The sequence below is a fragment of the Triplophysa dalaica genome, chromosome 22 (assembly GCF_015846415.1).
Source record: "Triplophysa dalaica isolate WHDGS20190420 chromosome 22, ASM1584641v1, whole genome shotgun sequence".
Taxonomy (NCBI): Eukaryota; Metazoa; Chordata; class Actinopteri; order Cypriniformes; family Nemacheilidae; genus Triplophysa; species Triplophysa dalaica.
In genome coordinates this window covers 15,182,290-15,210,097 of record NC_079563.1, presented here as the reverse complement: position 1 = coordinate 15,210,097, position 27,808 = coordinate 15,182,290, and the positions used below count along the sequence as shown (strand labels likewise).

Genomic DNA, 27,808 nt, shown 5'->3' with positions numbered 1-27,808 from the left:
ATTGTGTTTCAAATGGTACATTCAAATAAAACAAAATGTACAAGATTAAAAGCCACAAAGAAGTGACACATTTATTGAACTTTCCCTCACTCACACTTTAAAAATGATGCACCACTTAATAATGACATGACTAGAAATAACATAATTTTCAATCTGTGAACTGAACTTGTCAAAGAAAGAGATCAGAGGCTAATTAACGTCAAACATAGCGCAGTGTTTAGCATTAGCATAGTCTATTTTCTTCACTGAATATAGCAGCCACTTAAAAAGCAAACAACATGGTATGACATAATGTTTTCTGGGCATGGTACGAGGTTAATTCATGTAATTCGTTAGATTCATTAATAGCAATATTATAGTTTATGAATTTATCAGCAACCATTAAAATAATCTGGTATTACTATTTGTTAGATAATAACACTGAAACAGTTATTTTCTATGAGGCAATTATACATTCATTAATAAAAACATAGTTTCTTGTAGTTTACATGATATTTAGTTTTTTCATTTGGTGATAGTGATAATTTATAATAAATAGTGATAAATTATAATAAAAAGTCTAATTAAGTAACTCAGAACTACTGTTGGTCATTGCAGATGCATGTCAAGCCCCTCGTCTCAATTTCTAAACGCGTTTTGATTGTGCCAAGGATTTTTGGCCCTACCGAGACGCCGTGTGTTTGTGTTTGGTTCCGACAAAAATGGCGGACGAGCTGGACAGAGTACGAATTTCAGAAGCTGAGCTACGAGCAGAAGCGTCGAAATTCAACACAAATAGCGAAAATGTCAAAGGTCAGAGGTTACCTAAGTATTTTTGAGAAAGTCATAACAACCGTAGTCAAACTCGAGTTTAATTTTGAAAAGCAATTTCAAACTTACGTTTCACTTTGCTAATGGCTAGCTAGCATAAGAGTTAATAATAGTCTTCGCTCATGTGGGCTGAACGGCGCCTGGTTTAAAAAACGTTTTTCGTCTTCTGCGTGATTTTTCTTGTCACATTTTACAAATGTCACGTATCTTTAAACAGCCATTCTAGTCGTACGTTTCTTTGTGTAAATAAATGATTAAGTGTTATGCTAACAAACGCAATGTCGTGATTAAGCAAATTTGAGAATAGAGTCTATGTAACACCAGCTGTCAAACCCTGTCCTTTAATTTCTAGTTAGCAGTAGTGCTTTCGCTGTTTATTTGTATCTAATAAATAGCATTTGCGACGGAAGCCTTCTACAGTTAACATGCAACAGGTTTTTTTTTCTTGTGATATCATAGCAGCAGTATCTTGCTTGATTTTTTTGATCACCATAAGTCTTATAGCGTGTGATTTATGTAATTTCTCTCTGTGCTTTGTATAAACGCGTGCATTTTTTTGTATAGCCTATTGATATTATGTAAGTGGTCCCTTAAATGCCTTAATTCTATGGTAAGTTATGATGACCATTTCAGCCAGTGAAATTATTGAATTGTGTTTATTTCTCTGTTTCTCAGAGTTCAATGAAGAAGGTAAAAAACAACGGCAACGAGAGTGTAAACGCCCAGACCTCCAGTTATACAAACCTGTTTCTGGTCAGTCACAAAGACCTAAGGATGGCATTCAAGGAGATGCGCACAGTCCTTGTTTAGACACACCTGGAGGTTGCAGTTCTGATATCGACATCAAAAAACCTGACAGCTCACCGAGCAGTACGGAGTGTTCCGTCATCACCAGCGCAGACACCGAAAACATGTCAAGTGAAGGTCAGCTTGAAACAATTAATACTAAAGTATGTGTAAGTAGTAAAAATCACCAGCTTGTAGAAGGGAATGCTTCCAAAAGCACAGCCATGTCTCGGTCACCCAAACAAGCACGGAAGATGCGCAAACCTGACCGTGAGATATATCAGCCGGGAGGTCGAAGATCTCAAAGCTCCAAAGAAACTGGGACAGTCAAAGAAATAGAAGTGGTTAGGAAAGAAGAGAGGAGGAGAGGGGAAGCTGTGGGTAAAAAATCTCTAGAAAAGGATGATGATAAGAACGTACCTTTGGAGAAAGAGGATAGTCGACGAAACAGACGAGGCAAAGATGGAAAGATGCAGGATCAAGAAAAACAGCGCAAAGAAAGTTTTGACTCCCCGCCTGCTAACAAAAACGAGGCCGATGTTGAGAACATCGCTGGGAAAGTCAGTAATCTTAACATCGGCGGCCAGACAAAAGTCGAGGCAAGTAAAGAGGAAGGTGGACGGGACGGTGCGAACCGGAGGGGAAAATCAAGTGGAGAGGGACGAAGAGGGAAGGCAGGTGATGGGGGAGTGGCAGAAGACCAAATAAAGGAGAAAGGAAATGGAAAGTTCAAAGCAGGGAAAGAGAAAGTTAACAGCAACCAGAGTTTTGCTAAGAAAGATGAAGAGGAGAGAAGAAGCTCAGGGACAGCTCATCCTGACCAGGAATACCCTAAAAGAGCAGAGGGAAGACCGCAGAAGAATGTGGGAGGAAAGGAGGGCAACCGTGACCAGAACTTGAATCACGATAAACGAAGAGGCAACAGACCAAAAGATAATCGAGGAGAGAGAGGGAAAAGTCTATCTGAATGTACCGACTCAAACCGAGTTAACTCTTCAAAGCGCTATTCTCAATCAGATATCCGACGTCCACGGAATCGCACCTACAGCACGAGTTCAGCCAGCAGTGGGACCAGTATGGATGGACATGTTGAAGCTGAGAGACTGCGGAGGGAAGGCGAACAGCCAACTACACGAACAGTGGAGTTTGTCCGAGGAAATCAGACCCGCCCGAGGAGAAGGGCCACTCGGACTTTGTCCTCCACAGACTCGCTGGAGGAAAATGAGGTCAGGGAGAGAGAAGATAGAGGAGAGAATAGAGGTCAAAGAACAGGTCCGTCTGGTCGAGGAGGAATCCTGAGGGTTTCTTTAGACAAGCCCCAAGCACATCATCAAGCGAACAGCAAGCAAGCAGAAAAAACCCAAACCCTAGAGGTCGTGGGAGGGGCATCCTGGTACTTCCTGCCCACACCAATCTAACAATGACGACTGAGCCTGGCCCTCAACTAAGTGGCATGAGAGGTGGAATGAGTCTTGATAGAGGAAGAGGTGGACGTGGTGGAGGGACAAGACGCCTCTGGGACCCTAATAACCCAGATAAGAAACCAGCTTTGATGTCAAGCCAGCAATCCCAGCATGCATCTCTTCAGCATGCTTTGTACTTACAGCAGGGTGGATGTGGGCCCTTGCATTTCCTGGACACTGATGATGAAACCGCAGGAAGTCCTCCTGTCCGCCAGGGGGAGTTCTTTCAAAACCAGCAGGCTGCTGCAATGGCGTACTACAAATTTCAGAATTCTGACAACCCCTACACCTACCCGTTATCTCCAAACACCCCACCGCGCTATCCGTACCCGTATCACATGCCATATCAAATACCTGCAGCTAATGGGATGTATCCAGTATCTGCCATTCCACCTTTTTATGGACCCTATGGGCAAGGTATTTCTCCTACAGGGGGGTCTTCGCTCACTCCAGAGGAGGCAGAGGTGCAAACCAGAGGAGAGATTGGAAAGTTGCTGCGGTTGGCTGACAGTCAGGAGCTTCAACTCAGTAACCTGCTGTCCAGGGACAGGCTGAGTCCAGAGGGGCTGGAGAGGATGGCCCAGTTTAGGTGAGTGATTTTATATTTATATATAAGTGTATTGTTTGATTTAATTTTTCTAACATGTTATGTTGTTTTTCAGGGCTGAGCTCCTCACGCTATACGAGCGGGTGATTTTAACAGACATAGAGTACGCCGACTCTCAGAACCTAGACCAGGCACTGTGGAAAAATGTGTTCCACCAGGTGATAGAGAGGTTCAGGCAGCTACTAAAGGACCTGGCATCAGACAGTGCCCCGCAGATTAAAACCATGCTAATGAATATATTGGAAGAGGTACTCATGCACAAAGTTGCCTTCTTACTGCTTTTGTTTTTGATTAATAGATGGACATCAGTTTTGATGTCATGTGTTTAGTGCTTAAAACACTAACTGGTCTTTAAGCGAGTAAATTATGAATTAGGAAATGATGCCCTGTTTATTTATTTCTCTAGGGGGCGGTATTTTTTGATTCATTACTGCAGAAGTTGCAGACTGTGTTTCATTTCAAGCTGGAGGATTATATGGACTGCATGGCTATACGAGCGAGACCCTTACGCAAGACGGTACAAGCCTTGTTTCTATACCAATATCATATAATAATAAGGTTAAAGGGGTACTTCACTCAAGAAGGTAAATTCTGTTATCATTTACACACCTTAGAGTTGTTTCTAATCTTTATGAATTTCTTTGTTCTGATGAACAGAAAAGAAGACATTTTTAAGAATGTAGGACAGGAAACAGTTCTGGGGCACTTTTGACTACCATTGTAATTTTTCCTACTATGGGAGTCAATGGGGAACAAGATCTGTTTGGTTATAAGCATTCTTCCAAATATCTATCTCTATGTTCATCAGAACAAATAGATTTATACAGATTTGGAACAACTCGAAGGTAAGTAAATGATGACAGAATATTCATTTTGGGTGAAGTGTCCCTTTAAGAAAAAAATATTTTTGGACTTTTTTGAAGTCAAGACAACCTTCAGCTGTGTTTTTATCTGTGCTAGGGTGTGTACTAAAGTGAACACAGATCTCAAATGCATATTACTTCATGCCAGCTGATGTCTGTCGCTCTATTTTATTTAGAGCCAAATAAGTTGAAGGTCACACAAACACATCCACTCATTGTGAATTCCCTTTAACTTGTTGCAGGTTAAATATGCTCTAATAAGTGCCCAGCGCTGTATGATATGTCAGGGTGATATTGCAAGATATCGCGAACAGGCCAGTGAGTCCGCTAACTATGGGAAGGCACGCAGGTATGTCCGTTTCAATCAGAAGAGACTTGCATTTTTGGTGTTTTTAAGTATTTGTTGTTTTTTGTTGTATTTTCTTAATTCAGCATTAAATGAGTTTTTCTGTTGTGCAGTTGGTATCTGAAGGCTCAGCAGATTGCCCCGAAAAATGGTCGACCTTATAACCAACTGGCCCTACTTGCAGTGTACACGGTGAGACCACAAGTACACTAGAGCATTGAATAGTCACCTTCTCGGAAATAAAAATTTCATATAAAAAAAATGTTCTCATATGGTGAAATGTGGTTTTAATTGACTTCAAAAAGGACTTAGTTTTCAATTTCTTTTGTAGAAGCGAAAGCTGGATGCTGTTTACTATTACATGCGCAGTCTAGCTGCAAGTAACCCCATCCTCACAGCCAAGGAGAGTCTCATGAGTCTATTTGAGGAAGCTAAACGCAAGGTACATCAGAGAAGAATTCTTTTTAACGCATTACAGCAACATGTAATTTCAAACTGATGCCAAGGTTTCCAGTGAAAACACAGGACAGAGTCGGATTTGTTTGTCTTTCCCCACCCCAGGCTGACCAGATTGAACGTAGACAGAAGCAGGATTCAGATGTTTCTAGCCATGGTCCCCGAGGTCATACAGGTGGTCGTCGAAGGGAGGATACTGCCCGTGTAGAGATCTGGATACGTCCGAGTGGGCATCCGGGGGTGTCTCGTACAGCAGGTAGTGAATCGGGTAAAGACTCGGAGCAGGACGGAGAGCTGGGCACTTTGAGTGCTAGCGATGTGAGTACTCAGAAAATGTATTGCTTAACACATTCATGACGTTGTATTATCATTATTCATCAGTTCTTTCAATTAAAATTTTTGATCCATTTCCTTACACCATGCCCCAACCCGGCCTTATGGCAATCCATGGCTTAGTTCCTAGTTGTGGACGAACTTAAAAGTATTTTCGAGTTATGAGAGGTACAATTATTTACGTCAGCATTGACATCTTTATTAGGATTTATAAACAGTTTTCAAAAATGTTTTTTAGTATTTTTTTTTTAAACTTAAAGCGTGCACAAATCACAGCAGATGTTTATGCCAGGACGCTCGTACATAGATGTCACCCATCAATGGCAGAAAAGGGTGTCAGTGGGCCGTGATGCAGCGTCCACTCCATAACCTAAGATATTTGACTACGTCAACCTTTATGTTCACCTCCTCATCCTCATTTTATAAGTGTTTCTGGATTATTTTGAGACCCCTTCTTCTCTTTAGATAAAACCAATTCTGGTTTATATAAACAAGATTTTCCTCCTTTGAACTTGTCTGTTTTCTGACTTCATTGTTTGCGTGTAAAGTCAGGTTGACTGTGTGCACCTATGGAGATGATAGTTTGAAGGGGCTAAACACGACCTGTTTTTTCTCTGTAAACGGAACAATTTCAGCCTCTTACAAAGATAAATTGTGGTAATTATTTTCTGTCCTTCTGTTTGCAGCTCAATAAAAGGTTCATTCTGAGTTTCTTATATGCTCATGGAAAACTCTTCACTAAAGTAGGGTAAGTCCTAATGTCGATAAGGTTGTTGTGTAGTTTCATTACAATGTATTTTGTTGTTAATTTGAAAGGCTCATTCATCTCAGTCCATTACATGTCCTGTAAACAGCATCTGGTTTACACAATGTGTTCTGATTGGATCCTCAGGATGGAGAGTTTTCCTGCTGTAGCCAGTCGAGTGTTGCAGGAGTTTCGGGCCCTTCTCCAGCATAGCCCCTCCCCTCTCGGCAGCACACGTATGCTGCAGATCATCACCATCAACATGTTCACCATCCATAACGCCCAGATCAGAGGTATGAATACAACATAACCACAGGCCATAGAGCCAGTCCTGTTTAGCCTCGATGGTATTTCTTTTGTAAATAATGAATTCTCTTTTTTTTCTGGCACAGCTGCAGGACATGGTGAAGCTCGGTCCGTTTTGGAGGAACAGGCCACATCCCTAGGATTGGCCATGTTTGGTCTTTTAGTCCAACGCTGCACTGATCTCCTGAAAGAAACACCTGCTGGTGAGTAAACGGGGGATCTGTTTCCAAACCATGTGAGCAGCCTGTGTAGTGAATTGAGTCATGCACTACGCATCAATCTGAAGGAAGAAAGCAAATTTAACTTTTCTGTTATGACAGGTAAATAAAATGATTGATGGTGTTTTTACAGTACCTATCCCAGCCGAAGAGCTAGAAGAGTTTGAGGAGATGGATGCCGAAGAAGGGATGGTCCGTGTGTCCGCCTTCCCACCCGATCTCAGAGAGCTACTGCCCACCATTAAAGTCTGGTCCGACTGGATGCTCGGCCACCCGGACCAGTGGAACCCTCCACCAGGGAGCATGGAGTGAGTCCTGGTCATCTCATGCACTCATAAAGCCTTGTTGATTTCAAGCTCAGGTAAAGAAGTTCAGCTGTGTTCTTACGTATGTGTGTGTGTGTGTTTGAAGGGGTAGTCCGGACGTGTGGCAGTGCCTTGCAGACCTGTGCAACTCTCTGGCACGCGTGTATGATGGCGAGGCCCCGCTGTACAAAGCCGACGCAGATGGTGAAGGAGACGAGGAGCTCAGAGTCCTACAGCTGGAGGAGGATAAGATGCTGTCCGGGTTTGTCCCGCTGCTTGCTGCCCCACAGGACCCCTGCTATATAGACAAAGGAGTAGATATGGTAAAACACAGTCTCCGACCATTCTCAGAAACTCGAATCATCTGAATTTGTGGATCTCATGGAGTCACAGTCTGCTTACATGCACATCGTCATTCTGTGTTGCAGGCCATAGCAGCGGACTGTAAGCGGGTCACCGTTCTTAAGTACTTCCTGGAGGCTTTGTGCGGGCAGGAAGAGCCGTTGCTGGCGTTCAAGGGTGGAAAGTATATATCTATGGCAACGCCCCCTACATCCGGAGAAAGTACAGGGAATAAGATACAGACACAAGAACTGGTACAACAGAACTAAGATTTCCTGACCATAAGAAAGAGAATTGCATTTCTTATTTGTCAGTTCTTCTATTTCACTCCTTTATTAGTTTAAGCTTGCTTTTTTCTAGTAAGTGGATTGATGCTGTGGTGAGCAGGGCAATGCTAATTCTGTTGGGGTTTTCTTTCAGGAGGATGATGTCATTGTGGAGGAGTCATCTCTCTCAGCATCGGAGGGAGAGATGGATGGAGAGATGGAAAGAGACGAAAGTGAAGATGATATCAGAGAGCTGAGGGCAAGGCGCCACGCTCTCACTCACAAGCTGGCACAGCAGCAAAAACGCAGAGACAAGATTCAGGTTTCTCAATAGTTTACCTCTTATACATTTTAAGGGCCACTTGCTAGGGCTCCTAAAACATCATGAAGGTTTTCCACTCTTTCTACTGCTTTAATGGTTGGAAGGAGCTACATTGTGTACTTTTGAATATATTGTATAAGACCATTTAAAACCAGTAGCCAATATGCTATGCTGGCATCGCAGAGCTTTAACAAATTTCTGGTTTGGTCTCTTAGGCAGTTTTGCAGACGGGTGGGCAACTGGAGATTGAGGTCAGACCGTTTTATTTGGTGCCTGACACAAATGGCTTCATAGATCACTTGGGCGGCATGAGAAAGCTTCTTGCCTGTGGGACGTACATCTTGGTTGTGCCTCTAATTGGTAAGGCCACTTCTAATAATATATGTTTTATGTTCTTTTCTTGTTGTCTTTTAATAAGCTATTTTTTTTTGTTTCTTTGATGCAGTAATCACGGAGTTGGACGGCCTGGCCAAAGGGCAGGACAGTCGTGAGGGAAACACTAATGACGCCCATGTCAAGCAAGTGCAGGAGAGAGCCAGAGCTGCGGTGATGTTTCTGGAAAAGGCCTTTGAGTCGAAAAATCCCTACATCAGAGCCCTCACCAGCAGAGGAAACACGCTGGAGTCCATCGCCTTCCGCAGCGAGGACACTTCTGGACAGAAGGTCTGTGTTTTTTCTTCACAAATGATAATGTAGAGATTTGTGATGTACACACTTGGATTGAATGCTTAGTTTAAACCAGAAATTTGCATGACCCCTATGTTTTGTACATGTTGGTTTATGTTCACAAGCCCTCTTTGCAGTTGCTGTAAACACGCATGAACCTCTTTGAGCGTCAAGCGTTTGGTTTTACACAGGACTTTATTTTTAAACTCACCGATACGTTGTACATCTGTGTCTGCAGGGCAACAATGATGATGTCATCCTGTCCTGCTGCCTGAACTACTGTCAGGACAAAGCCAAGGACTTCATGCCTGCTGAGAGAGGTCCGTTATCTCATTTGACAATCTAATTTAACTTTCATTTTCCTCCTTTGTGACCGACATGAGTCTGTGTATTTTCCAGAAGGGCCTGTGAGGTTACGCAGGGAGGTGGTCCTGCTCACGGACGATCGCAACCTGCGAGTTAAAGCTCTCACTCGCAACGTTCCGGTACGAGACATCCCAGTATTTCTGACCTGGGCTAAAGTGGGCTGAACCGCGGACCGGATTTACAGCTGTACACACAAGTCGTCCTCCACAACAACAGTTCGGGTGGAGGGAGTGATGTCAGAAGGGGAGGATGAATATAAAGGGGAAAACACAACAAGCCTTTTGTCAAGTCGACAGAAAGAGCAAGCGTGAGAAATCAAGCCACTTTATAAAATGAGGATTTCTTTCCCCTAAAAATGCAGCGTGCAAAGACGTCAGCTTGCTTTTCAGAGAGAGATTGCAAAGAACGGAGAGGTTGGATCAGGCTTAGCTGGTTTTTAGGGTTTGTTTAAGTGCAGAAGGGTTGGATGGTGACATACACCCCAAGAGATCTGTGCATTCGCTAGTAAGTGTGAGAGAAACCAGCATCCGCCGTTTAGAGTGTCAGCTTGTAGTGTTTGCGTGCAGTCGCACAGCAAGAGTTGCCAGTTGTGCTGCAGATGAATTCATTCCAGTTCTAGAAAGATCTCTATGCCAATAGGGAACTTGATCTGTTGTGAATGAGTGATGGGGCGAGAGCTCCAGTAGGGGGCACTGTGAGTGGATCAGGTCGATGAGGGATAAAGCTTAATAAAGTTTCCCTCTCCTCTTGTGCTGTGGCCTTGGAGGCCTATTTGCTAAAAGTTTTTTTTTGTTTTATTGCCGCAGTGCATGCTTTGTTTGCTGTAAGCATGATTGTTTTAATGCTTGTTTGATTTTTTTGTGTATTTAAGTTAGCATTGCGTTTTTGACTTTGTAAGTTTTGTTTCAAGTAATGTAAAGCTCTTACCAGTTCTCGTTGTTTTTCTCATTAAATGTTTTTGTTGTTTCCATCTGACTTTTTTAATGCTGTAGTACAACCATCTGGCTACAAGATTGAGCACTATAACATCGATCACTCAAGGTTAACATTAATGTAAAGTAAATACTGATGGAATTAATTGGTTGTGAGTCGTTTTAACATGGATTCAATTGCCACAATGCTTTAATTGTATTTGTCTGTACATTGAAAGTACAGAACTAAAGCTACTGGCATATTTTAAAGTTGCCATTTTTTAAGATATGATTTTTATGAGCTCACCAAGTGTTCAAACATCTCCACAGCAGCAAAAGCACATATGATAAAATCATATTTCACAACGCTTTTATAATCCTTTGAGTGATCCTAATATACATATTGTTTCATTGATATTAAAAACATTGCATTACATCATCACAAACAGTTCAGTGTCTTGATATTATATGTATGTGATTGCTTTTGTTATGGTTTGTAGGTTATTTACTTGCCTTTTTAAATCATCATTTGCTGGCCTGCATTCATACAGGTTTGTCCCAGTTTTGCACAAGAAACTATATTCAGTTTGTTTCTCCATAGTTAAATATTTACCACAGGACCTGACCTTTTTAAGAACTGTTGTCTTTTTTGTGGTTAAAGCATCATCCTCACCTTTGTTCCATTTGGTAAACCATTGTTATATGGTAGATTGAGTTAAAGCAGAATCGAAACTTAACACTATTGTCTTGCTAATGTCACTGAGGTCTTTTTGATGTTTTAAATGTGGTGGCTTAAAACTTGTATTTTGTCTTGTGAGACCCGTGTCAGTTTCGATTGTAGATGTGCTGATTTTCATTGAATACAATGTCATTGCTTTGAATAAATTTTAACCTCAGTCTCTGACAATAAATAAATAAAAACACATGTTGATGTTCTTTGCCTTGTTGTCATTTAAATGTAGAAATTCATACAGTATTCCAAAAATGTATTGTTTACAATGCATACATTGAATACTTGTTTAATCTGCAAAATACAAACATTAATTTGAATTAGACTGGGAAAATCTGTGCAAACTGATCAGATTTCAGAAACATCTTAAAATCGAACATTACAAAATAAGCCGAAATAGCCTTCAGGGTAAGTACAAAAAAGCACAAGTTCTGTACAAGCAAGTTTCTTTGTAAATTACACAATTTACACTATAGGATAATGTTTTATATTTGATTCCAGTAATATTATAGTCGTGTAGGATTTAGCGATAGATTAGTGAGTTCCTTCTGTTTTGGGCATAATGTTAAAGACACTCATGATAGAACCCCACAAGACCTCCAGCAGATGTAGCAGCCAAACAGTATTTTTAAACCACAGATTTAGAACTAAAATGTTGCTATGGTTACATCAGCTCCAGTTTTGCTGATGTAAATCACTTTCCTATTATCATTTATTCCAATATTTTCCACATTGACATGCAAGAAATAAAAATTCAATGCTAAGCAATAAAATCATTATAAAGATAACTACTCAACAAGTACACAATATAAAATAACATAAAAAGACTTCATGAACATAAAACCTGAAATGGTGATGCTCATCATTTATAAAAACAGAAATGTGCATTTTTCAGATCTGGAATGATTTTCTATAACAGATGGGAGGCCAAAATCCTCCCGAAATAAACTAGTTTTAGTGGATCTGTAAACAGACCTCTCCGAACTCCCCCACATTCATAAGAACAACAAACAAAAATACACAATCATGTGGAATAAGAGTCTTCAACAAGCTTCACATAAGAAAGAAATTACTCTAAAACTCCACATGAAACTATTGCTCCATAGGTGACAACATAAAGCTAAAACTGAATTCACTCGCTTCTCATTTCATTTTCTTCTGTAGGTGTGCTACCAAATCTAGAAATCTTCAATGTGCTTCAGCATCCCATTTCTTCAGAAATGTCGATGTGCATGAGGTCAGAAAAAAGACACTTAACTTTAAAAGACAAGACGTTAGTGTTATAGGGGTAGAAGTATAAAGTGTATAATAAACTGTTCCATACAATAAGAAGGTCGAGGTTCACTTAACACTATAAAACACTTGTATATCCAGGCCTAGAGAATGAATTCAATTTGGCAAGTGTAAAACTCATTCTTAGCCATAATCTGACTCATTAAATTGACTGACGTTCTTATTTGAGTCTCCCGGAACATCAGTTCAAATTGACAATGCTGTGTACTAAGCATAATTCTGTTACTACGGATTAATACATTTGGATCAAATACTGCATTACGTGTTACTTCAGTTCTGTAAACAATGACAAAACCATTCAACAAAAATCCTTGGTGACAAAAGTGCAAAAACACCTCCAATAACCGTACCCATGTATAACTTATTTGGCTTAGAAAAACATAGTAGATTCTAAAGTTAACTAACAATAAATAAGAAATTAACTATATGACATGCAAAACCTGAAGATCAAATCAGGGTATTTGGTCAAATAACAAATTCATGTCTTTGAATGTTAGTTTGGGAAAGAAAACATCAAGAGCTGTTATTCACCATGTAATAAAAATTGGTGAAAGAGTTCAAGTTCATTCATTTGGTGCAAACAACCTGAAAGTCTGTGCTGATATTCATGCAGTTGAAATACATCCACCACAGCGGCAATGCTGCAGGTCAATTCCATAAAGATGAGATAATGAGATAATGAGATATGAGATAATCTTAAGCCATTGTATCTGAGGGTCATGTGGTCTCTCACATGAGGTCTTCAAACAAGTGTATCCTTTGGAGGATAACTAAATACGCATCACTCCATTACCCTGTAGGGGTACAAAAAGAACAGATTTAAGGGATTTAAGGACAAACATTAAGATCTTGTGACTTGCAGCATGTCAACAAACAATGTTTGATTTTCAGCCAAAATGTCTTAATTCATTTCAAAAATGAACATTCCCCTCATATTGTATAAACCCAATTACTCTTTTGTTTTGTAATGGTATATTTGCACTTGTGTTGTACTTATTGCTTCTTTTGTTTACCTCATTTGTAAGTCGCTTTTGATAAAAGCCTCTGCTAAATCAATAAATTTAAGTCTATAGAGTAGCGGACAACATGCTTACATTTACATTTTTACATTTACATTTTAGGCATTTGGCAGACGCTTTTATCCAAAGCGTTGTAAACGCAATGCTCTTACCACTGAGCTACAGGAAAGCTTACCTGTCTAGGACTCGTTCTCCATGGTAACAGAAACAGGTTGACATACCTCTGAAACACAAACCCAGACCTTCTTAAACACATTTTAGTCAAATAATGTCGGTGTAATCTTAATGGCCGCCACATCAAGGACCATGTGGTGCACATTAAAGATCAGTGTTCCTAAACAAAGCTCAAAGATTCTTAAAAATCACTCAAATTTTTGGAAATCATAAAAAAATCTCATTTCACAATGTTCTCTGGAGATATCAGCGGTATAAAAACCTATGTTGTGACGTACCGATGTTTCCACGGCTGCCGTCTTTGGACTCTTCAGATATATCGTTTCCTAACAGATGATTCTGTGACTCACTCAGAGGTCTGGGGTTCGTCTGTCCATCAACGGTGCTGTTACCATAACAACCATTATGCCATCAGTCACAAACACTTAAGGATGTTTTAACTGCCCCAAATATAAACCTCAGTCTGGATGACATTAAACCATTAACTGTGATATGGCAAGAACAACATTTCTAGGAAAAAAGTATCTCAAATTATATTCGGGGTAAAAAGAACATTTCTAGACTGCACAACCAAATCTGAAACAGTCCAAAGAAAAGCAAACATGAGCCAATTTGAGTTCATGATAGAATGCATAATGATACACAATTTCTCAAACGTTAAAGTATTGAAAACAAATGAGGTTATAGTTACCATTTAATGGATTGATGTTCAACATTGCCTTGCTCTAAGTCAGTGTTGACCAGGCGAGTGGGGAAAGTGTCGCCATCTCCCAAACTAGAGGAAGAAATACAATATAAGTCATGCAACCCTCGTTTCAACACATGCAATGACTTACATAAGATATGTTTTATACTATTATTGACACAAGACTGGTAAAGTAACATTCTGTTAAACTGTTGCACTGCACAATGAAATTATTAACTTTATTACTAGGAACAATTTATTATACATACAATAAAACCAATATGTTCTGACTTGTCTTAAAGGGACTTTGGTATAACTTACATGGACAGAAAGTTACCGTAAAATCCCAAAGAATGCTAAAAGGATGTGGTTTTACCTGCTGTAAATCGGTAAACACCAGTACTTCTTCTGGTCTCCGAACACCTGGGTGATGTTTTTGCGAAAGCCCAGAGTAAACCCATTTTTATCTGGGCCGTTTCGGAACACGGGTGCCCTAAAAGCCTCTGAACAAAAGAAATGAATGATAAAAATAAGATCTTAACACACTATACATAACAGTAACATCCACCATATCCGGAAAAACCTCTTGCAGAGAAGCCTTGCAAAACTGTAGATGGGGCGTACAAAGATTTTTTTATACTTTGTAAAGTGACCTAAATATTTTTCATAAGCAGACACTCAGTCCACCCCCGCATACATCATTATACTTCTGTCGGTTTGAGTTTTACTGAGTGTCATGGTGATGACTAAAAGGTCACAATAGGAGCCCAGAGATTTAAAAATGATGAAAACATTGGGAACATAGAGCAACACTTCAAAATAAGCAATCAAGATCTTCAGAGCACTTTTTAAAATACTTTTGTATGGATACATTTTGGAAGTGTTTATTGTCCTTTTTGAAGCAGAAAATAATAAAACGATATCTAAAGTGATGCAAGTGAGCTGGATTAACCACAGAAACATGTGAGGAGGTGGAGCTGAGGGGACACTTGCCTATAGTGGTTCTGTTTTTTCCCACGAGCCAGAGGTGATAGCTGAAGAGTGACAGGATGCTGATGAAGAACATGGCCGCCACAAAGAAGAGGAACAGCACGTGAAACTTTGCGTGATTTTGTGGCAGCTGATTCTGTTGAGTAAGAGAACAAAAATTAGTTTATAGACTAGCTTGTATTAAGCTCCTAAGGCCTACTTTGACAAAATCGTTTCAGAGGCACTTTCTTGGCAGAGCTCTTTTCTGTAGCACCTTACAAACACAATACAAATTGTTACAAATACACTAAACTGAACACACAAATGACTAATTTAAAGGTGAAGTGTGTATTTTCTGCCCCACTAGCATCACAAAACAGAGTTGCAAAAAAAAAATGACAGTATAACTAGAGAAGTTGTTTAACACCCATAGTATCACAGTATAATTGGAAATACATGGGATGGACTTGGTGTTTTAATGTTAATTATTTTCATCTTTAACATCACAAAAGTTGCACACATCACCTTTAAAGGGATAAGTTGGCCGAAAATAGAAATATTCTGTCATCATTTACTCACCTTCGAGTTGTTCCAAGAGAAAGAGAAAGATATTTGGAAGAATGCTTATAACCAAACAGATGTTGCCCCCCATTGACTTCCATAGTAGGAACAATTACTTTATCTTTTGTTATTTTGTTCTGTTGAACACAAAGAAGACATTGTGAAGAATGTACGACAGCAAACAGTTCTGGGGCACTTTTGACTACCAAGTTTTTCCTACTATTGTGGGGGGCAAAATATGTCTATTATACCAAATATCTTTCTCTGTTTTCATCAGAACAAAGAAATGTATACAGATTTGGAACAACTCAAAGTTGAGTAACGATGACAGAATTTTTCATTTTGGGGTGAAGTATCCCTTTAATATACAAATGATTCATAAGCAACATATGTAGCACAGACAGATGCAAAGATTAAACTTGAAACTTTCACATAACTGTCTCATCATCACATCTTTGGTACGGCTGTCTGCTTTGCCATTAAAACATGTCTGCATCATTACACTATATTACATTGACGTTTATTTCTGATAACAAGAATAAAAAGCAAAACCAATCAACAGTGTAACATCAGAGTAAACCAACTCCCACAGAGAAAACAACGCAGAGCAAGCAAGTGAGTTTTACCTCCGGGCATTGCTCTAAAGCCCTCCGTCTGCAAAGCTTCCGGCAAAGTGTTAAACACAGACAGAATGTTAGAAGCAGAGACAACCCATTTGTTGTTTGATTTCAACCACAAAAACAAGTCAATTTTATCCAGAGATTTTTTTTATAACAAACAAAGTATAGTTTCATGTTTTTAATATCACTGTAGTTCCTTTCATATACTGTATAAATAATCTAATGTCTATGTATTTAAACCTTCTCCACTTCACATATACACAAAGAAAAACAAAGATATAGAGACAAGCTGCAGTTAGCATTTTAAACCGCACAAGTTTAAAGGAATAAGGTGTGAGAGATGAGAGGAGAATGATTTCTTAACTTACTGTCCAGAACTTGATGAAGTACTGCAGAACCGTGGCGGAGATGTAGACGCAGTACAGCATGGAGTACGCCAGGAAGAGTACGAAAAACTTATAGTTGGAGAATCCAATACAGTTATTAACCCTAAAAAACATTTAAGAACGAATCATATGTGAAATGAAATTCCCTCAAAACCTCAGGTAACATACTGAAGTGAAGACACATACCACGGACAATGGTGATCCATTTTCAGGACACATCTGCAAAAATACAACAAACACAAAAATCAAAACACCGCAGATTTTCACAAAAAAGATAATCCATTCTACTGGAACTCACTTGTCGCATGTGGAGCAGTGATGGCATCTGTCTGGTTTAATAAGCTGGCAGCGGTCACAGTAACGGATAGCTGGGAGACATGGAAGACTTCTTTATTAAACAGCAGCATGTGTCCAATAGCGTCAAAGTAACAACAACATCATCACTGTAATTAAGATATTTAATGTAAAGAAAATAAAAACCATCCTACTGACTTTTATAATCTTCATTTAAAGAATATTACTTTATAATATTTCCTTAAAAGCTACAAATGTAAAAGCAAGTAATCTGCCCACCCCCAGAGCCTGTGCGTGTGTATACGGGCAGCTCTCTGGCCACTCTCTTCAGGACTTCCTGCTGGGCCTCTGGTCTCTCCTCCTTCTCATAGAGCTCTTTTTCTACCTTAGGGAGACAATACTGAGAAGAACAACATGACAATACGTTACTATTTGTTACAGCATTAAAAGTTCCATACTTATTATCTACAACAGTAAACGTAAAAGAAAAAGATGAATCAATGTCATACATTTGAAACACAACCTTGCTTTTTTTGCAAGACCCGAACCCACAATACCCACATAAGAACCACAGCTTGATGTGTCAAAGCGTGCATGGTAACTATCAGGCTACATCTCTTCACCACAGGGAGCACTAAAACTAAAAACAGACCAGATTTTAAAGCCCTCCCTCCTCCCCTGTCATTTCGTTCTGCGGTAGTGAAACTACAGAGCAGTCTGTTTAACTGCTGTCCTGCATTTAGATATCCAGAGAGAGAGAGGGGGAGAGAGAGAGAGAGAGAGAGGGAGAGAGAGAGAGAGAGAGAGAGAGAGAGAGAGAGAGAGAGAGAGAGAGAGAGAGAGAGAGGAGAGAGAGAGAGAGAGAGAGAGAGAGAGAGAGAGAGAGAGAGAGAGAGAATACCTCTTTGGAGGGGATAGCAGGCTTGGATATGATGGCCGTCCAGTAGGACCAGATGAACATGAAGAAGCAGATGTGAAACACTATCAGATAAATAACTGCAACAGAAAAAGTTATTTTATCTTTCAAAAGATTTCAGTCCTTCTAGTGCTTCATACTATATAACCCACAATAAAAGTTCATAAAGGTTCACTCTGAAAAACATGCAACCAAGCACAGGAGGCTGGATTAGGAAATAGTTTGTCAACTGCTTTGCAAAACTTTGTGGTTGGTACATTTTCACAATGCCTGTCACTCAAAATTGTAAAAAATAATTTACAAATTGATTTATTTAATGAATTATTACGACCGCAATTATTAAGTTGTTTTGCTCAATTTTTTTAAATTATATTGTGCTTTGTTTGTTAATGGAATCATGTTAAATGTTGAATTAACAAAACATTTTTTTTTAATCGGTCACGGTGCATATTAGAGTAATAAGAATGTGGAAACTAAAAATGACAATTTCCTCTCTTATACAAAAAACATTTCATTTTTTTGGTTTCTATACTTCTTGTACCGAGACTGACCAGGTGCTTTCACGTGTTTTTCTCTTACCTTGCTCTTCTGGGTTAGGGATTGTATCTGCGGAGAGAAAGCAGCCAAAGGTTAATCAGCAATCCCATCAAGAACAACAGGCACGATTCACAAAGCCATCTGCTGAGTACTGGGATACCACTCATGCTCTCTGAGGCTTCCCAGTTCTCACCAGTTCAGCCCGATCAGCCCAGAGCACTGGGTGACTGGCACTGCCATCTGGCCGCATTCTTTGTATCCATCCAATACAATGGTTGCCAAGGCAACTCAATGAATGACTGACAGATACAGTACATGTCATGTTGGCCCAGTCAGTGCAGTTTCTGGCTTTCAGCCCTGATTTATTGGAATTACATTTATTTTTCTTTTGGTTTTTAAGGAAATAGATTAAAGATTGCATGTGTCTTTGTTGTGGTAGCGGGTCAATAAGGAAATAATTATAATATTTCACTGCACTTCACTGGGGCTGTAAACAGAGCGGAGCTCACAATGAAGCGAGACTGAAGGTAAAGTAATGACTGGGTGGAGTTACTTTATGTGTGGTCAACAAAGGCTAAACTTTAAGATGTGACGTCAAACATACTTCTGTACAGCATAATACCAAACTCCTGTACATTTTTTGCAAAATGTTTAACGTAATATATACAAAATAAATAGTCAAAACTATTATAATTATGAATTTACGAAATATAGCATGGCAGTGACGTCATTGCAGTACATTTCATGACCACCATCTAACGTTACTGACCACAGACAAACGAAATGTATTCTAGATCCTTGTGATCATATTCCTCTTTGATCTGCTGTCAAATTTGAAAAATAATTGTAATCATTTAAACTCGGAATAACAAAACATAACTCCTATTACCCCAAATAAATAAACTAAGTTATCCTCAGACCTAACGTTACTCTCAAGTCCCGAAACGTCTCAACCCCTTAACATCTGGGTTTAAGATTCAATCTTTAACACGTTCCATTACAATACGTACAATCATTACTATTAAAACCACAAACTTCACAAACACACGCGTCTCCTGCATATATGGTGCATATACAGTAGCGATTCAGAGCAGAATTTCGGCACTAACATCTCTGTACCAGTCAGTAACAGTCACTTCCTGCCCACAGCACCACTGCCACCACTAACCAGCAACTTTTAACCACTGTGACACGTTCAACCAAACCATCTGGGATCGAAACTTACATATACAGAGCTCCACCACGTAGGCGTAGTAGGACCAGCAAACCACCAGGTTGATAAAAATGACAGGTATCCATGATAAAGCCCGTTGACAGCATCTCAGTGCATGAGAGGGCGCCATCTTTAATCCGACCCTCGGGAAGAGTGTCGGTGACGTGACGTCACGGGGCTTGTCCGATAGATAGAGGAAAGCGATGAAAACAAAAAGTGGGCGCAATGTAAACCAAGTTTTTCACATTTTATTAATGACTTCAAATTGTATGTAGATCTCTTGGAATAAAAACAAAGCAAAAAAAAAGCACTGAAAACATGTAATGCTCTGAAAACATTGAAATTTATTTAATTCTATTTTTTATTTTTCTGTCTGATAGCGATTGTTAATATGATTGGAATATGTAATACCTCTTGTTCTAATGGCATTGATTTGATAAAGCATAAAAAAACTTGTCCATGCGCTCAAGTGAAAAAGTGACGTCAATGCCTACAATATATATATGGCCTAAATGAAAATAACAGATGGAAAAAGTGCAAAACACAAATTATGACAAAAAGTATAAACATGTTTTTGCTTTGTGCTAAACTTTTAAAATAAAACAAATACAAAAAAAAGCGATGTAAACAAAAGACTCATTTCACACCAGCAGCACGTTAATCATCAGTTAGACAGTTATCATACAATGCTGGACTTCTAATTCAACTGGGGATTTGTTAAATTAATAAAATAACAATGGAATAACGACCACTGTTTTGTGATTTTTGTTTTGTTTTATTGTACTACAAATAAATCGCAGTAATTGTTTCAAATTTAGTCTTGAACCTTGTATTCTTTGCCCGAATGATATTAGTGTTTAAAATACCTATATATGTACAGTTACCTATAAAATACCAATAACGTCAAATAGACCGCTGTGTCTTCACTGAACTAATAGTACCGTTTTTCATAAATACCGGCCTAGAATCGTGTTTAAGAAATTGTACAAAACGTTACTTGCAATCTCACGTCAGACCAGCAGAGGGAGCCAGCACAATAATTAAAGTGTGAACGTTGTGGGTGTGTATGGATTCACAAGTTAGACGGTTTTTAGATGTAAACCTTGGATTAACGTTTTCATTTCCATATTCATGAGATGAGAAACACAGCTTGATGTCTTAATATACACTTTGCCGTAATTAATATTTTCATTTTCCGTCCATTCAGACGTTGAAACACAACGTGACACATTGCGCATACATGAATATTTAATTTGATAAGTTCAAGGGCCACTTATGATTGGTTACTTAACAGTGCAACAACATATCATTGAAGTACTTGGAGACAGTGAAGGGTCGAGACGGCAAAAAAATCAATATATGAATGTATACTGTAGATGTGACTATCCAGTTACATTCAGTCCTATTAATTACTTAAAAAGTAATGAAATTTTGATGTTTTTCTTCTTTTAGAGAGAGATGGTAGATTAGTTTATATATGAGATGTATTCGGTTCTTTTCCACTATGGGTCCTGTGTCCAGATGTGTATAATTTTTCTGCACTTTATTGTACTGTAAATGAGAAAATAAATCTTTCTAGTCCTCGGTCTCTTTAGGAGGTTATGAAAAGTGAGTTTGTCAGAGCAATAATAACAACACAAGAAACAAAGAACAGATTGTCTACTCGTAGTGATAGGAGATCTTGTACTGGGCCTAAATTAGAACTCTTGCTTGTGATAAAACACATCGCACGCACACACACACACTTGCTTCATTGGGATGACAAATATGTATACAGTTGTGATTTAAATGACCAGTTAAAACCAGCCTTGAGAAACAGGTGTAGTGACAGTGAATGTAATGAATGCTTTGAGTGACCTGCTGTATAATACACTTTTTTTGTATGTATATTCAGATGTAATTCATTCAATTAAGCATTATTCAGGTAGGTGTTTTGTGTGGTTTTTCACATAATCACCAGTCGTTTATGTCCCATGCATCCTTCATTTGCACAAATGGAAAAATAAGATTTAAGTGTGCCTGTTTATGCTGACTCTCTGGCATAGATAAGTAACATTTTGAAGAAACGTGGTCCAATTTTAAATATCAGAAGAATAATACACAAATTAAGACTGAATTTGGGTGTTTTAATTAGGTGATATTTTTAGACATTTTGTCTCCTCCAGCATTTATCGCCTCTACATTTTAACTATGTTTGTATCTCGATTTAATGTGCTGTGCTGTCTGGTGAGAGTCCCTGTTTACTGAGCCCATTTGAAAGCACCACTTTAGTGATAAAATAATTAATTGTGTTGTACCAGTGGGATGAAGGAAGGAGGAGAGAGGTCTGTTTTAAAAGAGAGAATACTAAGCATATTAGAAAAGAAAAGGAGATGTGTACATGGATAGATATAGGTGGGGGCCATGCAACTATTGTATGAGTTGCAGTCCAGTTGCAAAATGAAGCTGATTCACTAAGGACATGTGCTATTTTAATATGTATTGTTTATTAAAATATATATATATATATATATAATGTATGGTATGTAATCTTGTATGTAAATGGAAAGAGACAAACAAACATTGTTGCAGAGACACACACATGGGGCTCTGATGATGTTATAAAGAGGAGGGCAATGCTGATTGTAAAATTAGTTGTGATTACTGAAGTCCTCGTGGCAATAAGACCCTAGAGAAATAGGTGTGAAACAAAGGGTGCAAAGGGTGGGGCTATAATCATATAATGTAGACTACTAAACTCCTAAGGGAATTCTGTGTGTTTTTTGCGTGAGGAAGAAATTGTGGGTGGTTGAGTGGGAGATGCAGAAAAAAAGATTTGGTTAGTTAAGGAGTACATATAAGACGACAGGATATAAAATGTAAACACCCTGATCTGTATTGCTTCCCCATTTCTTTTCCAATTTCCTCTAATGCACATAGATTTCATTCAAAAACATTTAGTTTTGAAGACAGTATCTTGAGACGGTAAGTTTTTTTTACAATCAGTCAGATTCTGTACACTGAACGGATTGTATTGTCCCCTCTACCGTAGGGGATTCCATCAGTGATGCTGATAAAATGAAAACAGACTCACCAACACAAAGGATAAATCTGGATGAGTAACTGGATGGAGGGATGGATGACCAGTGAGTTGGATGAAAAGAGAGAGTGGATGGGGAGAGAGAGAGAAGGAGAGTGTGCCATGATGACAGCCCCTGGCTCCGCTCCATTGCTGACGAAAGCTGCTTAGACCCTCAGTTGCCATGGCGACCAGCTGGAGCAGCGAGAGGAGAGGAGCAGAGAGAAAGAGAGGGAGGGCGGAGGGTGGGGAGGGACGAACAGAGCAAGAGAGAGAAAGAGGGAGCGCTTAAAAAAAGAGCCATAGATAGAGGGAGGGAACGAGCGCGGAGACGGAGATGAATACGTATTGCTAGCGAAAATATTTTGCAGACACACAAAGGGAAGAGGTAACTGTTTTTTTTATTTTCATTGGAGGTTATTTGAATTCATTTGAGTGTGAGGTTACAAAGAAAGAGCGTGTGGGTAGACAGAGAGATCGAGACGAACCCAGAGACACACTGCAGTGGAGCTGGAATATGGATGCACAGTCTGAGAGCTGTGAACCGCCGCCATGTGACCCGCAGCCTCCAGGTAAAATCAGGAAAGCATTCAAGCTGTTCGGCAAGAGGAAACCAGGCAGTGGCGTCGCTAGCATCTTCTCCATCCGGGGAAAAGGAGATGGAGTCTCTAAATCACCGCCGTCCAGGAGCAGTACTCTGGATGGATTAAATGAGCCAACCGCCCCTGAAGCAGAAGCGGAGCATGTGGATCTTGACCAGGAAGAGGAGAGTCAACAGGAGGATGCTCCGATGGACGAGTTCACAAGCGGGAATATGAAAACTGAAACCACCCCTACGAGGCAGTCTATCTCCTCCCTCACCTCGGCCAAGTCCCTGAGCTTCCTTAACATGCTTCGCAAAGGTCGACGAGGAGTAGCGGAAGAACGTCAGGCTCAGACCGAGTCTCAGAGGCCTGGGCGGCAACGGAAGGGCCTGAAGGGGCTGTTTGGTAACATACGCTGGCCTAGTAAAGAGAAGGAGGCTGAAGAAGAAGCTGAACCTGGGCCTCCCCTTCTTGCGTCCCGCTCCAACAGTGTCGAGATTATAAAGGAAAGCCTCACATTGACACCTGGCCCAACACCTCGCTCGGCAGAGGAGCAGGAACAGGAGGGATATCAACAGCTTCCTATAACACTAGAGTGCCCCACATCATCGAAGGATGCTGAAAAGCTGAGCGAGGCAGCAAAACCACAAAAAGATGAACGTTTGAGCACGCTGCTTGGAGATATCTCATCAATTTTAAGCTTTGATACATTTACGCCATGTGGAGATATTGTAGCGGATGTTGAGGCAGAATGGGTCAAAGCCAGCTGTCGCATGGATGTAGAAACAACGCTGAAGGTGGATGATTCTGAGAAGACTTCCTCTGCTTCAACCAGATCAAAGCCCAGCCCTTCTCCTACATCAACTTTGAGCCCCACTTCCTGTAAGCCTTCCCCTACTTTAGTGACCAAACCCATCTCTTCACCTGTCACCAAAAAACCCATTACCAGCCCTTTGACAGAACCAGCTTCCCCTCCAACATCCTCTCCATTGACCAGAACGCCACCATCCATGCCCTCCGCCCCAATTATCCCAACTCCATCCGCTAGCCCTCTCACCAAACCAACACCAGCCCCATCAGCTATGCCCATAAGCCAACCTACCCCAACTCCTACCCCAGCTCAAACCACCCCGATTGTCCAACCTACTCCAACACCTTTCTCTTATGCAGAGTCTGCCCAAGATGCTACATCAAGCCCCACATTTAAATCTATTTCTTACCCTGCCGACCCTGCCCTGTCCCCTAAATCTAGCCCTGAACTCAAACCCACCACAATACAACCAGCTAGCGTCACATCTGCCTCCATGACCCTACCTATTCCAACCTCCACACCTGCCCCTTCTCCTACCACCACCCCCATTTCAGAAACCTCCCCTTCACCCACAACTAGTAGTACTACACCGGATTCTTTTACCAAAACGAAACCTTTCCAAGCAGCAAAACCAACACATGAATCCAAACAGGGTTCATCTACCTCTGCGAAACAACCGCCACCATTTGTTATATTTGGTAAACCTAACAAGCCCCCGGCGCCGACAAAGAGACCAAAACTCATAACAACATTCGGATTATCATCGAGCCGTAACACCGCTCCTATTTCCAAGCCGAACCGGAGCAGCCAACAGGACAAACCATAAAATCCAACTCCCAAAGTGACAAGACTGACCAAGCGCCAAATGTAAGAAAAACCTCTATCTCTGAATCGTCTACTAAACCAATTCGACCATCTACTTCATCAAACTCCATTCAGAGAGTAGAAGAGGATGCCAGGATGCATTTAAGGAAGGACGTAAGACAAGAAGGAATAGATATGAGAGACTCTGTGGCTACTCAAAGCATCACCAAAACAGTGAAGAAGGGCACGACAGGGAGGCCTGCAACTCTGAGCAAAATCCCTGTAAGTGGCGGAGGCAGACCTGTAAAGCAGCGTCAAAGAGAGGCCCAGCCCAACGGAGATGAGGACCACTCCAATCCACCAACACCAGTAAATGAAGAGCAGAGCCAATTCTCTCTCTCACGGGAAAGCAGCAGCAAAGAGGCCCTCAGCGATAATTCCATAGAATCAGGGTCCGTCACCCCAATCCTCGGTCAAGAGGACATTGGTTTGAGTTCCGCACACCCCACAACCGGTGCCACAAGCTTATCCCGAGAATCCAAGATTCCAGTCAAACATGGATCCACTGCTAACTACCATTCTGTGCAGGGAAGAATGGAAGCTGCACGTTCCAAGATACCCGTGTCCAAAATGCCCGTCCGCCGGACCAGCAATAAGCCCACGCCGACAGCTACTACTGCCTACGCCCCCCGAAAATAACTAAGTTCTCATTCTCTTTGCAGAAAGACCTAATCACATTCCACTGGCAACTTTTCTCAAGATCTTCATCTGATATTTAGTCAGGCATCATTACGCCCGGATTAAGCTAATATCCTCCTGTGGACAACTGGATTATGTTTTTTAACTAATTTGCATACCGGTGTCAATAATTTGTATTAACTTGGTGTTTCCATTCTTGTATCTATTGCACCGTCTCTTTCTGTGGATTTAATTCTGTGTGCCACCCAAAACAGACACACACACACACACACAGGCTCTATCTAAAGGGATCCCCTGGCAACCTAACATGCAAATTAAAAGGCTGGCACTAAAGCACAAGAGCCCTTACCTGGAATAGATAGCCATGTAGATCTCCTCCGCAGAAACAAGGAATGGATCCATCCATTATCTCTGGAGTAGAGCGGCTTGTCATCAGCATCAAAGTGGTCCATTATGGTTTTTCGAAGCCAACATGGAGTCATGTGGTTTTTTTCCAGGTCTACAACACCAGAAGGGCCCAGTATCATCAGAACGGTGCTTTTTTCTTCCTGGCCTGCCACACAGGAAAAAAATTTTTTACAGAGCATTGAAGGATCTTTGTAGCCTTTGTTACTTGGCCTTCTTTTTCTCGTCTTGTGTCTTTTTCTTTTAAGAAAAAGTGAGCTTTGTGGATCGATGTTCGTCTTCTTGAAGCCCACACGTGTTGTATGCAAATAAACAGAATTTGTACAGTTAACGCCAAGACAGGATATTCCACAGTATCTTCTGAATGTATGTAGCAGAACGCATGCCCTACTTTCTCAACCAGATGAGCCATCTCAGTTTCTCTCTCTCCTCACCGATGTCCTTTTCTTGCTGTTTTTGAAACACTGTGTTAGGTCGAACAGTGACTGAGCTGTAATCTGTGTATGTGACATGTCATCAAAGACCCATGAGATTTATGGATTAGATCTGTGGACACAGTCGATTGTTTTTTTCTGCCTGAAGTGAGACTGCTATAATCGAGTCTGAGGACAATAGAGGTGATGTTTCACAGGCAGTTGATGTAATAGGTAAGCTAAGAGCTTTGTGGATTACAGCGGTGTTGAGGTTCGGATGGATAGATTCTTTTTTAAGTTGCCATCACATGGACATGTTTAATAGAGGTTTATTTTTGTGTGTCTGTATGAGTGTGTGTATGTCAGTGGATGGGTGTGTTTATCTTAATGTTACATTGTTGCCTATTTAATCAATAAAATGTGTTTATACTTGCACAATGTTTAATAGTAGACTCCACTTACAATATGATAGTGATTTGACCACTTCTTTACAAGTAGCATTATGTAACAATGCTAGACAGACATTCGTAGTCGAATCCTACAAAGGCTTTCACTAGAAACCCCCCGTCCCCCCACCCCTTCCTCTGCAGTGCCATGCTGTGGTGTTGAAAAGCCCACTGACCTGAATAGACAAGCACATGTACGTTAGCGTTCATTGGTCAATGAGCTGTATGTTAAGATGCTACAGGACCCCGCCAGGCAACCCCTCATCCGATGAATGTGAATGAAACCCTGTCTTTTTTAATGGGACGTTATCTTGTCTCCGAGTTAGGATTATGTGAGCTGTTATTATTCTTAGTGTTGGACTCACATCAACCATTATAAAACATAATAGAGAGAATGAATAAGGGTTGGTGATGGGTTGAAATTCAAGGACAGGGGGCACACAGAGAGAACGGAATAGAGACAGAGAGAGATTGTGGTGGTGATGGAGGAAGAGAACATGGAAGGGGAGGGCGGAATAAGTCTTTTTTGGTTTCATCACAGCTGTGTTTTTCGATGGCTGTGAATGTTAAAGGAATATTGTAATATTAATGGCAAAATCAAATTTTATATGCGACCGTGTCTGTGAAATCGAGGCTTTAGTCTCATCATTTATCACAAGCATCATAGATATAATACGACGAAATGGGTAATGTGAGTTTATTGCTTTAAATGATGGATATTGATATAGTAAAAGTATAATTTATCGTAAGAAAAATAGTCCTACTGAAAATTATTATTTTAGTGACACTGTTTTATTATTTTGCACAGATACAAATACAAAATAAGTTTGCTTACTAAATATTCAATCTTTGGCTTTATTCTGGCAATTTTAAATATATCAAGGTTATATTTTTATTGATTATTGGCTATTCTTTTCATTATGTAGAAACGGTAAATCACCAAAAATGACTTAAGATGGGTTTTTCAACGTTTTACTGACAGGGTGCAATTATTGCAGGTAGATTTATTACGAAAAGAAAAATTTGAATTTTGAAACTCTCACTACTGTAATTAAATTATACATAAAACTGATATTTTTA

General features: G+C 40.2%; 3 protein-coding genes across 4 annotated transcripts; 2 read left to right on the top strand and 1 right to left on the bottom strand.

Moving 5' to 3' along the window:
• Window positions 1–657: 657 nt before the first annotated feature.
• smg6 (SMG6 nonsense mediated mRNA decay factor) lies at window positions 658–11,036 on the top strand. The gene is given in 20 exon segments (XM_056736032.1): window positions 658–792; window positions 1,486–2,927; window positions 2,930–3,648; window positions 3,722–3,914; window positions 4,073–4,183; window positions 4,772–4,878; window positions 4,989–5,067; window positions 5,207–5,317; window positions 5,437–5,649; window positions 6,351–6,412; window positions 6,557–6,702; window positions 6,802–6,918; window positions 7,067–7,241; window positions 7,345–7,561; window positions 7,667–7,834; window positions 8,001–8,168; window positions 8,384–8,528; window positions 8,614–8,831; window positions 9,073–9,154; window positions 9,234–11,036. Coding segments are annotated over 20 exon segments (4,695 nt in total). The 5' UTR covers window positions 658–701; the 3' UTR covers window positions 9,365–11,036.
• A 499-nt stretch (window positions 11,037–11,535) lies between these two features.
• zdhhc20a (zinc finger DHHC-type palmitoyltransferase 20a) lies at window positions 11,536–19,651 on the bottom strand. 2 transcript variants are annotated; one of them, XM_056736033.1, is made up of 14 exons: window positions 19,521–19,651; window positions 18,338–18,364; window positions 17,744–17,838; window positions 17,122–17,242; window positions 16,847–16,916; window positions 16,735–16,767; window positions 16,531–16,651; window positions 16,169–16,204; window positions 15,006–15,138; window positions 14,389–14,515; window positions 14,019–14,102; window positions 13,606–13,712; window positions 13,329–13,376; window positions 11,536–12,928 (listed from the first exon to the last, which is right to left on the bottom strand). In XM_056736033.1, exons 1-13 carry the CDS (start codon window positions 19,636–19,638, stop codon window positions 13,333–13,335), a joined length of 1,116 nt encoding a protein of 371 aa, XP_056592011.1. In that variant the 5' UTR covers window positions 19,639–19,651; the 3' UTR covers window positions 11,536–12,928; window positions 13,329–13,332. The 2 variants fall into 2 exon arrangements, with proteins under 2 accessions (XP_056592011.1, XP_056592012.1); XM_056736034.1 differs by lacking the exon at window positions 16,169–16,204.
• Window positions 19,652–22,863: 3,212 nt separating this feature from the next.
• Window positions 22,864–26,090, top strand: si:ch211-244c8.4 (APC membrane recruitment protein 2). Its single transcript, XM_056735845.1, is given in 2 exon segments — window positions 22,864–24,752; window positions 24,755–26,090. Coding segments are annotated over 2 exon segments (2,379 nt in total). The 5' UTR covers window positions 22,864–23,083; the 3' UTR covers window positions 25,465–26,090.
• Window positions 26,091–27,808: the final 1,718 nt, after the last annotated feature.